Here is a 12,583-nt window from a genome sequence, read left to right on the forward strand (position 1 = left end):
ACTGTGTGTGAGTGACCTGGCAGTTATGAAATGGAGAGCACCATGGTACACTACATCTACAACACATAGATAAGTAACAGCAGCATGTATACACAGAACTGCATCATAAATTAAGCCTAAATTTAAATTACAGGTTAATAAAATATAGTAGCCTGTGCAAACTAATTCTTGCTTCCATGAAAAAAAGGCCCATACATTTTAGAACATACTCTCTGGATGGCAGTGTCTTTCCATGCTGAGACTTTTAAATGCAATGATTTCTATGGGGAAGCCTCAGAAAATAATGTGTGCAAAAGTTTTCATTTTACCATTAGAGGCTGCAGAACAGCATTATTTCCTGTGGTTAATCCTCTCTGCTCACCACAGTAAAGAACACATCATATTTTACAACGGGGTTGAAGCTATTTCTGTGAGAGTATTCACACCTACAGAAAAATACCATTGCAACTTCACATCCAGTTTAAACTCAGAGCTATTTTAATCATGTATGTGAAGGCTTGACTTTACTTAGAATATCACGCATACTGATGTGGGGAATGAATCATAATTTTGTTGCTTTTAGACAGTTACAAAAATATATTAACTATTAAAATACAGGTTGTTATTTTTTGGGTTCACATAGCTTTTAGTGATTATGAATGGGCCATTTTAGCGAGACTACATTCTGGTTTTCCTGAGAGTAACAATGATGCTCTCAACTGCTGTTCACTGTGCTGTAAAAGTGTCTGCCAAATGATTGCAATATATTGTCTAATATAATATATTCCCCTGTACAACTACACAATGCACAAACATTACAATTTCATCAGTTGAGATTTATGAAATGGACTTTCTTTATGAATTGGTTTCAATGGCTTTGAAAATAAGAAGGAAAAGAGTAAGCAGTGTAACAGTCAATGAAAAAGCTTTTTAAGGAAACAAAAAAGAAAAGACCATCAATTGCAGACGTGCAAAAATAGTTTCTTGTGGCTTCATGAATTATTTTTTAAACTGTGATTTTTATTCATCGTAAATTAATGTTTTAAGAAAGTAAACTAATTCTATTCATGTAAACTCCAGACTTCGGTATAATTCATTAATTCAAGGTTATGGCGCAGACAGTCTCACTGCTACAATGCTCCAGTATTCAGTACACAGAGAGAAATCAAGTCCTACCTGGCAGTACAGAGAGGAAGATGATGGAGAGGAAGAGTAGCTGAGTGGGAGCCATATGCGTGTGAGGCCAGCTTGTTTGTGTGTATGCATCATTTAGAGGGTCCAGCTCTTTTTAACATGATTCTCACTTCCTGTTCCTCTCAGTCCCCACCTCTTTGGTCCCTCGTGCTCTGCAGTCTGTGATCTCTCAGGGGCCAGAGCAGGATATCTATCATTATCATTTCCTGCATCTTTATGAATGATCTATTCACTATTAGTTGTTTTGTTTATTATCATCTCTATGTATTATATTTCTAACTTTATAATACATATAAAACAGGGATAAAAGTCAGCTTTCAGCCAAGAATTCGCTGACTGATTGAATATGATACAACACAGGACCTCTGAGCATGTCGTAAATATTGAGCTCCCCAGTTTGTTGGCTTTTGAATACATTCAGAGTTCTTACATTCATGAAGACATGAACAACTTATACTTTTTTGTGCCAGTCAGCTACACCATATTAATTTAATCATCTAGCAAAGATATGAACATTTTTAGTTTGTCCAGCAGAGGGCATCAGTACATTATTACGTAGGGAAATTGAAAGTATCCTTTTGATCCAGCAGAGGGCAGCAGAGTCAAACATTTGAAATGGGCTAAATGGCTGCATTTGCATTTGATGGGAATCCTCAGGTTCCTCACGTTGCAGAGCATCCAGGCCTCTTCCCTTGTGCATATCATCAAATCAACTCTTCTTGTACAGGTCAATTGGGACATTTGTTGGGATTCAGAAATACTTTATTATTGTTTGCGTTTGTAACCAATTTTTAACGGGCTTCATTGTAAGTAACACATTGGGAATTATATATCATAATGCAGATAGCCGGTTACAGTACATAGTCAGAAATAACACAGTTGATGTACACATAGTCAAAGAGCGTTAATTTTAAATCATATGTGCACTATTACCATTATTAATAAACATCATCATATATAATTAAAATAGGATTAAAACTGTGGCAACGTGGTAATAGGTGCAGATATTGGGGTGTTAAAGCTGAGGCTGGAACGATTCTGGCGATGATGACATCAGAGCGGATCTACATCTAATAAAAAAGGGAAAGCACAATTTCGGTACACAATTTATATGGACAGGGAAATCAAGAACTTTGATTGATCAAAAAAAAAAAACATTGCGTACCACATCAATGTTCGTACAGTAGATTGCAGGGCTCTGCGGTGTTATTTGCGTAACGTCCCACGTCCTCTATTCTTTCTCGAGTGCTGCGCTCCTATCGCATCAAACGCGCGGTAGAATAATCGTTCAATAAACGAACATTCGTTTTTCACATTAACAGTTATCTCTTCTCGACCCCAAAACATTAAACCAGTTTTGCATTTCATTGTATTCTCGTTGTTTTTGTTATTGTTATTGCTAATGGTTTCTTCCAGTCGTGTAAGCCCACGTGTATCTTTAAGTACACAAACATTCTTTAGGGTAAAAAAAATTCTCATTTGGCTTGAGGGTGTTTCATAGAAGATTTGCCAAAGGTGCCTCAACAAAGTACTGAGTAATGCTAGCAGTAAACCTCCATGTGCCAGTATAACGAAAACTGGATTAATAATAGAAGGATCACACGACTTACTGCGGTATCGCCAAATCTTCCAAAAGACGACGGCGGAGCATATTAGGAACACCAAAGCAACCCCGGTGTGGCGTAGCGCCCCCAGAGTCCGTTCCAAGCTCGTCGGTGCACTACGCAGAAAAGACTGGTTTGAGTGTCATTCAGTGAGCGCACCACAGATTATGTTTCTGTATTATCTCCTCAGCAGTGTCGCACTTCGCAACTTATTTCCAAGCCTCTGGTTGCACGTCAGTGTGTTCCCTGCAGGCAGCAAATGCACTGAATGAGCTCCAGTGCAGCTGCGGTCTCATGGTGAACAATCTAACTGCATACAGGAAGTGGGAAAGATGCTCACTGACACATCGAGGGGATGGGCATAGACTGGCCGCACTCACTGAAAGGGGAAAAGCTAAGGGGAGAACACAAAACTCACCTGGAACACTGCTGGCTTCCGTGTTCCGGACAACTGGTTTTCTGGACAGTTGAAGGTGCTTCTGCTGTCCTGGTCAATTTGTTGTTCACTTGGGGTTGAGAGAGAGATGTGGTGGTATCTGTCAGCAAATGCAAAGCCCAGTCTGAAACGTTTCCCATTATTTATTAGTTATTTTTTTTATCTCAAAGGTACACTTCTAATGTTCAAATCAAAACCTTTGTATTTAGGATAAATTACTAGACATTTGTCACAGTATTTCACATTGTTCCCCAGTCTTTAAACCCTTACAAACGCAAGCCTATAGGTCAAGAGGGACAGGAAAAGCACCCTAGGTAGCCTATAGGAAGAACCCTTAGAAGGGTCCAGGCTCAAGGGGCCCGTCCTCCTGTGGCTGCTGAGGATGTGGATGGCTTGTGACCAGCTAACATGAATGTGAGAGATGTTCACCATGCTAATATTGGGGAAAATTTTCCAAGGAAAAGTTTTCAAAGGAAATAAATCAGTCACTATCTGATAACCATACATTTTGCTCCACTGGATGATATTGTAAGTGTTTCTTTATCATCTACATTACAACTCCTGCACAATGGATCTACTGTTAAATGTTTCAGTTATGAAGTAATATTTTGGTCAAAACCCTGGGATTACATGAAGACAATTCAGTGTTGCTAAACTAAACTAAAGTACATCACCAATACCTTATAAAATGTGTGTGTGTGTGCGTGTGTGTGTATGCACGCATGTGTGAGTATGTGTGTTGTAACACTGGTTATGTAAAAGGAGAACAGACCTCCTTACTTGCTCTCTACAAGCCAGTGACACCCTACAGTCTGCACATTACTGCAAGAGAGTACTGGCAGCAATTGGTGAAAAACAAAATTCACAACATGCCCTCACTGAGAGAGAGTGACAGGAAAGACCATTTAAAATTCTATGATAAAATGCATTGTCATACAGGTTTGTTTGATTTGAGTTCCTTACCTGAGGTGACTGTAGTAGTTGTAGTTTTCTGAGTGACAGTGATGTGAACAGGGATCTGTAGTTCTCTATTCACACACCAATACCAGCCTGTGTCCTCTCTGTTCAGCTCCCTCATTGTCACAATGAAGACCTTTTTAGAACGGCTATCTTTGATCTCTGCTCTTCCAGATTTAGCAGAATTCACTTCCACACAGGAGCCCTCAGCCCTGCACCACTTCTTCATGCTGCTTGGATAATTAGTGTGACACTGCACACTGACATGGCCCCCTTCCACACCGGTCACCTCCTGCTGGTCAACCCAGAGTCCAGGAGCTTCTGAATAAAAACCCATGGAATAAAGACAAAAATATAAAGCATTGTATCTGTTAAAAATCCCTCAAAATCCCAAAATCAGAACAATCTGCATAAGGCACTTGATTAACAAAGCAAATCATTTCCATAGTCTCATGGAATTAGCCTGGGAGTGGGTTCTAAAAAAATGCAAGAAATGCCACCACACTCTCATTCCTTATGTAGAGCCTAAATAGTTTTACAGAGTAACAATGATATTTTCAAATACACATGACTGCACTTGTATATGTTTTGGTAAAACTCAGTGTTGCTAGGATAACCGCAAGGTTCACTCATTTACCCCCCAGTGCAGCACTCTACAGTAGAAAGTACCATGAGGAAATCATGAGGAGAAGTGAAGATGATTATGAAAAGGTTGGGAAGCAGGTCTCGCTGAGTGTATTATGTGCTGAACCAATCTCACCTGCAGTGACTGACAGGTACAGATATTTGCACTCATCTCCACCCTTATTGATCTCTACACCACACCAGTAATATCCAGTGTCCTCTGTCTTCAGCTTTGTCATGGTAACAGTGAAGACGTGATGGGTGTGGTCATCAGTGATTGATGTTTCACCTTTGACTTTTGGAGAGTCAGTGCGTACTAGAGTATGACACGTATTCCAATCTGACCCCCGACACCAGTACTTCACATGCTTTTCATATTTCTTATCATAGTGACATGGGATGGTGACAGATCCTCCACTCTGTACAGGTACAGTACTCACTGTGGACACAGCACCAGCACCTGCAGAGAGAAACACACACTTCATCAGTTTGGGTTCATTTTACCATCACAATGGAGTAAAACTCAGTCTATAAGGCAGCTGACTTCTGATTTGAGATCCCCTCTGTATCTGTTACTCTCTCTGCTTTCTCCCCTGTCTGAATAAAGTACATCCCATCCTTATCTGGTCCACATAAAGCAGTCTTGGTGAAATGTGGTGTTTAGCCCTCTGTGAGTGGTGTGCCCTTATTACTGAGTACAAACATCACCAACGCACTTATTCACTCAAACACACCATGACAATAAGTGTAACCAACACATTGGGTCTTAGTAAAATTTTGGACTAACACGCCAACATATAGAACAAATTGTCACAATAATCTTGTAATTCAATTCATTCATTAATTTTCAAATGTTTCTTGAACATTCTGTTAAATCGTAGATTTTTAAAAATGATAATGCATTACACAAATGAAAAACTAAAACATAAGCACATTTGGTAATGGTCCCCTACACATCCTTTATAGTAATATTCTGACATTTTTTATTATTCCTTTACTTATACGTAGCCTCATAACATTGAAATCTCTTCTATAAGACAGAACAGCAGTCACACACTCAATACCTTTAGAGACACAGAAGAAACATAAGAGTAACGTGGTACAAGAAAAACGTGGAACAATGGTACCAGCAAACAGTGTGATTAAATGCATTTACACTCAGGACCTGTGTTGCAGTTACCCTGCTTTTGCGTTCATTCAAAGAGACAAGTGTCAAGATTTAGTTTATTCAAGGATGTGTTCCATTACCACCAAGTCTAATAAAAGCAGCTTTTCAACTGTAGTATTACACTGAATGACAATCGCTTAGACAGTCTTATCCAGAGCAGCATACAGAAGTGGAGATGTACATCACTCTGGGGGAAATGGGTGTTTGCAGATGGGGAATTTAAAAGTATATTTTGCTGGCTGCTGGGTGGCTCACAAGTAAAAGCGCCGTAAGCACCACGGTCTCGGTTCAAGTCCGACCCGCTCTGGTGCTGACAGTGGCCAACATCCCTGCAGGGGCGGCACACAGCCAGTTATATGTACAAAGGGATATATGGGAGGGATTAAACTGACGGGGATAGCACTGTTTGTTGCTTGAGCGACCCCTATTGTCTGTCCAGGGGCCTGTGGCTGGCTCTCTGCGCATGCGTATAAATGGGTCTCCTCCACCCCTGCTCTGGAATGCATGCGCAGCTTGTGGTTGATGTGTGAAAAGAAGCAGCTGGCTGGCACCGTGTGTTTCAGAGAACAACCCGAGACGAGTGTCTTCACTCTCCCGAGGCGGTGTCATTACCTGAACGGTGGATATGCATCGATAGCGTCTGTCTTATTTCGGTACTGGTGTCATTTGAACATATTGACTGTTTTATTGGATGCAAGACTAAGCATGCATAACTGTGTGCTTATTAGCGTAGGACATTATTAGTCATTATTAGCACGCTGGCTAAAGCAGTGCAAGTTAAGTAGTAAGTTAGCATCATCCGTTCTGGTAATTACACCAGCATTTGGGACGTATATGAGCATGCTTGTACATAGTTTGTGAATTGGACATTCTAAATTTTGGTGGGGCAGGAGATGCCAACTTTAAAAATTAATTTACAACTCATTTAAAATTCTAAGAAAGAGCCTGGAAATCACAGTATTACAAGTCGAGCAATGGTAAGATAGGAGTTTTTGAATGATTTTCGAAAATCGGGCAAAATTGAGGCCTAGGTGCAGCTAAGGAGGTCAGGCCCCCTTTGGTGTATAAGATGCAACTGTGTATGAGTGACCTGGCAGTTATGAAATGGAGAGCACCATGGTACACCGCATCTACAACACATAGATAAGTAACAGCAGCATGTATACACAGAACAGCATCATAAATTAAGCCTAAATTTAAATTACAGGTTAATAAAATAGAGTAGCCTGTGCAAACTAATTCTTGCTTCCATGAAAAAAAGGCCCATACATTTTAGAACATACTTTCTGGATGGCAGTGTCTTTATATGCTGAGACTTTTAAATGCAATGATTTCTAAGGGGAAGCCTCAGAAAATAGTGTGCAAAAGTTCTCACAAACATATGTATTCTCCTTCTGTTCTGAGTTTAATCATTTTATTATTAGAGGCTGCAGAACAGCATTATTTCCTCTTTTTAATCCTCTCTGCTCACCACAGTAAAGAACACAGCACATTTTACTGTGCGGTTGAAGCTATTTCTGTGAGAGTATTCACACCTACAGAAAAATACCATTGCAACTTCACATCCAGTTTAAACTAAGTTTTAATCATGCAAAGTATGTGAAGGCTTGACTTTACTTAGAATATCATGCATACTGATGTGGGGAATGAATCATAATTTTGTTGCTTTTAGACAGTTAGAAAAATATATTAACTTTTAAAATACAGGTTGTTATGTTTTGGGTTTACATTGCTTTTAGTGATTATAAATGGGCCTTTATAGCGAGACTACATTCTGGTTTTCCTGAGAGTAACAATGATGCTCACAACTGCTGTTCACTGTGCTGGAAAGGTTTCTGCCAAATGATTGCAATGTAAAGTGTAATATAATGTATTCCCTTGAACAACTACACAATGCACAAACATAACAATTTCATCAGTTGAGATTTATGAAAAGGATTTTCAGTATGAATTGGTTTCAATGGCTTTGAAAATAAGAAAGAAAAGAGTATGCAGTGTAACAGTCAATGAAAAAGTTTTTTAAGGAAACAAAAAAAGAAAAGACCATCAATTGCAGACGTGCAAAAATAGTTTCTTGTGGCTTCATGAATTATTTTTTGAACTATGATTTTTATTCATTGTAAATTAATGTTTTAAAAAGGTAAACTTGCCCAGGGCAAGTAAAAAGAGTTGCAAATGTACCCAGAATGTAAAAAATATTTTAATTACATTATAGTCATGTTCTATTCATGTAAACTCCAGACTTCAGTATAATTCATTAATTCAAGTTTATGGCGCAGAAAGTCTCACTGCTACAATGCTCCAGTATTCAGTACACAGTGAGAAACGAGTCCTACCTGGCAGTACAGGGAGGAAGATGATGGAGAGGAAGAGTAGCTGAGTGGTAGCCATATGCATGATGCTTGTTTGTGTGTGTGTGTGTGTATATCCGTAAGAGGGTTCAGCTCGTTTTAACATGATTCTCACTTCCTGTTCCTCTCAGTCCCCACCTCTTTGGTCCCTCATGCTCTGCAGTCTGTGATCTCTCAGTGGCCAGAGCAGGATATCTATCATTATCATTTCCTGCATCTTTATGAATTATCTATTCACTATTAGTTGTTTTGTTTATTATCATGTATACGTATTATATTTCTAACTTTATAATACATATAAAACAGGGATAAAAGTCAGCTTTCAGCCAAGAAATCGTTTACCGATTGAATATGATACAATACAGGACCTCTGAGCCTGTCGTAAATATTGAGCTCCCCAGTTTGTTGGCTTTTGAATGCAGAATCCAGAGTTCTCACATACATGAAGACATGAACAACATAGAATTATACTTTTTTTGTGCCAGTCAGCTGTACCACATTAATTTAATCATCTAGCAAAGATATTAACATTTTTAGTTTGTCCAGCAGAGGGCATCAGTACATTATTACGTAGCGAAATTGAAAGTATCCTTTTTGATCCAGCAGAGGGAAGCAGAGTCAAACATTTGAAATGGGCTAAATGGCTGCATTTGATGGGAATCCTCAGGTTCCTCACGTTGCATAGCATCCGGGACTCTTCCCTTGTGCATATAAACCAATGAACCCTTCTTATACAGTTCAGTGATGTAAACAGAATTGCTGTTGGGACCGTCTTCAGACTCCTTGCTGCCCCCTATTGAGCTGACGGGGAACATTCACGCATACATATCAATACAATTTGGGTTAAAATATGAAAACCCTTTAGCACAACGAATAAAGGTCCTACAACCAGTGAAAGGAATGAAGGAAAGTTTATAAAGATAATTAAATGCAACTTCCATGAGTCACAGAGCCTTGAGATAAGTATCTTATATGATTTAAGGGGTTGATATTTCTTGGGCAAAGAGCAAAACTGCAGAGTATTACGCCCAGAATTTGCTTTAATCCAAGAACAAGCTGCTAATTACTCGTAATCTGACGCTTTACTTGTCTGTTAAAGGGTGATTTATTCTCCGGTCACATTACATCAGAAATAGCTAAGAATGGCATGAAGAATAAATGCCCCAAATGAACACCCAAAGGCATTGAGTCAGTCAGATCTACTATTTCTATACTGTGCTGCAAAGCTTACAACTTCTTTAATATCAGCCTGCGCTGTTTATATGTATTTAATATTGGCAGGTGAAACCTGTGTGGTCATAATTACTGAATGTCCCGGTTTGTGTGAAATTAAACCATCAGTGGAATATGAGTAGTATTTGCAGATATAGTTTGCCATGCAAGAAGTTCCTGCTTCACTGAAGATCTGACATTCAGGAACCAAAACCCCACAGAGTGACAGACGGTCAAACAGTTGTGATTATTCTTAGCGCTACTCAAACAGCAGAGTGTGAACCCTTTACGACAGCCACCATGTGTCTGTAATCACTGAAATGAGAGAGAAAGAGAGAAATATCAGGGGAACGTAGAGGTAGTAAAGATGCCATATGACAGCAGTTTCTGCTCCTAGTTACAACAGTAGTTACGGACTCTTACTTTTTATGTGTTGGAAGCAAAAAGAATGATCTGCTCAACTGATGAAAAAAGTGCAAATCCACCTACATATACCTATTTTTTCTGCTGGGCTACTGAGCTGTAAATCACATCATCGGCTGTTCCTGCTGGAGACTGGTTAGGGGAGTGTGTGGCCTGTACAGAAGAGGACATGCATACACAGTATTTTAGTCACTAAAAATGAACTTTACTGAGAGGTATACAAACATCTCCCTTTCAATATTCTGTGGGTCAGACTAAACCTCAGTTTGAAACCCCTAGACAACATAACTGCATGAAACCTGAACAGCTCATTCTTGATTCTTATACTTAAATAGCTGTTCCAGTGGTAATGCAGTTCTGTGGAGATTTAAACTCCAGCTAAGCACACTGTAATTGACACCCTGTGTTTTCAGTGTGGACATTTGAAGATGTAAATCAAGGTTAAAAGACTAGTGATCATACCTACATGTTCACCTTTCCCATTGTGTGCCAGTTTACCTACTGATATCTGCTGCCTGTGCATCTGACACTGAAATATGATGAACAGTCTCACCTGTGGATGTTGCAGGATGACTGAGCTGTACATGACCTCATCTGCAGAGCTCTCAGATGACTGGGACAGTAAGAGGGAACAAGTTTCTGTTACTGACCAGAGTTTGCATCACATTACAATCATTTAGCCAATGCTTTTATCCAGAGGGAAGAACAGTAGCTAGGTTAAGATTAGGAACTTGTTACACAGCTCTACCTATAATTTTATCCAAGAAAACAAAATCTGAAAAAGAAAGGATCTCTAAACATCTGTAGGAAGGAAGAAATGAGACTGAATATTGTGAATGATTCTCTGCAAAGGCACTTTGTAAATGTGTGAGAAATCCAACCGCTACCCAACCTGTGGCTGAGGTGGACTCATTCTGTGTGATGATGACCGTGTCTTGGTGAACACTGTGCTGTAGGTCACTTCATCCTCAGAGTCTACAGTCTGCTAGGAGAGAGACACAACGAGAAACTCATCATAATGGCTGGTCTATCTGTACAGACCTCTGCCTTTTAAACAGCACAGTAGGGCCATTCAACAGGTGGACCAGGTACAAGCAAGTGAGCTCATTTCCAAGAGAAAGGACATCAAGCTACAGAGTTAAGAAAAAGCAATATCTACATTTTACTATGAAATAAATAATAGTAGTCGTTCTGTGTAAATAGAGCTAGTGTCTTTAGGCTTGGCTTCATGTTTGCAGATTCCCAGTTCTACATGTTCAACCAGAAACTTTGTGTGGCTCGAAGTATCCAATCCAAGATTGTTCTGAATTTAATTGAATTTGGTAAGTGCAGCTTTTCTGTATATGAACTTCTTTCACGTGAATAAAGAACCATCACACTTTGTTGTAGGCAGTAATTTTTTCCACAGGACCACACCCCCACAGTCACCATTTGTCCTTTTCCATTCTGTGGCTCAGCTCATATTCTGATTGATTTGTGTCTGACATTGACCTTCAGCTTTCTTGGCAGAGAGAAGAGTGTAAAAACCGACGTACTGTCACCTCGTTTCTCCTGTCCTCTCTTGCTCTCGCGTTCGCCTTGACGCTCTCTGTAAGGAGACACACGATGAGCTGGGATAAGAGAGCGTGATAAGAGAGCTGTGAGATCCTCCCCCCCCTATGAGAGCCCCTACTGCCTGTGGAATTCTTGTGACTCAGTGTATTCAGTGTATTCACTAATAGTGTGCTGATCATATACACAGCATCCAAATGATACTTCAAAACCCAACATGCTTCATATGGATACTCACTGTGTTTCTTCCACAGCTTCCAGGTAACCATAACAACAGCTGCCGCCAGCAACAGTATCCCTGATGTCATCAGGACGATTATGAGGTCTGAAGGGCTTAACAGCAGTAACAGGGTGCATGAAATTTAAACTCAGCGGCATGCTTCAGGGTCATATATCCACATTACGGGATTCCAGTACTACTGCTGCTGAAGGAAATGAGAAGCTCTGCTCTGAAATGATGCTGAATTTGAGCTGAATATCTGGTTTCATAACATTTTATTTCATAAAAATATATTTGTAAAGATACAAAACTTATCTTCTTTTACTTTTTTATTTACACCCGCATTTTAAATGTCAAAATGAGATTCAGTGGTCACGTTAACACACAGTGTGCGTTTTGCACCACAGACACCATAACAAAATAATAACTCCTGTTTCTTTGAGCCAATCGTCTTTCGGTATCTGACACTGTGCTCTCTATTGATGATATTTACACAGCCTTAGCGTAGCTGCAGGAGGATGCCTCATTGACTTTGAAAAAGGAATGAATTCTGGGGCACATTTGTCAGGAAAAGCAGTCATTTTATTAAAAATAATGGTGGTCCAACATCCTTTTAAGCATTTATAAACTATGTTACTTTTATTATTATTAACTTCTTTTTTTAAAAGATACTAAGCTGAATATTTAGCGGGCTTTTCCTTCATACATATCTTACCTTTTATTGTAAGTGGTAGTGGGTGGAATAGATGACCGAGGTATTGTGACTGCTAACTGCTTTGAGGTTGAAGGCTCTTCAGCTGTAGCTGATGTGGTTGCTGTGCTAACTGGAAGAGATGTGCATGGTGGTCTTGATGTTGCACATTT

General features: G+C 39.6%; 2 protein-coding genes across 2 annotated transcripts in view; both read right to left on the minus strand.

Moving 5' to 3' along the window:
* The window catches only part of LOC118225172 (polymeric immunoglobulin receptor-like), a 34,664-nt gene extending 32,345 nt beyond the window's left edge, over window positions 1–2,319 (minus strand). The window contains exon 1 of the mRNA XM_035413255.1: window positions 1,156–2,319. Coding sequence (XP_035269146.1) covers window positions 1,156–1,210 — 55 coding nt within the window. The 5' untranslated portion in view covers window positions 1,211–2,319. The remainder of the gene's footprint in view (window positions 1–1,155) is intronic.
* The window catches only part of LOC118225773, a 218,164-nt gene that overhangs the window by 49,125 nt on the left and 156,456 nt on the right, over window positions 1–12,583 (minus strand). Inside the window, exon 22 of the mRNA XM_035414675.1 lies at window positions 3,196–3,337. Within this exon, the coding sequence (XP_035270566.1) occupies window positions 3,196–3,337 (142 nt within the window). The remainder of the gene's footprint in view (window positions 1–3,195; window positions 3,338–12,583) is intronic.

The sequence above is a fragment of the Anguilla anguilla genome, chromosome 4 (assembly GCF_013347855.1).
Source record: "Anguilla anguilla isolate fAngAng1 chromosome 4, fAngAng1.pri, whole genome shotgun sequence".
In the NCBI taxonomy this organism is placed as follows: Eukaryota; Metazoa; Chordata; class Actinopteri; order Anguilliformes; family Anguillidae; genus Anguilla; species Anguilla anguilla.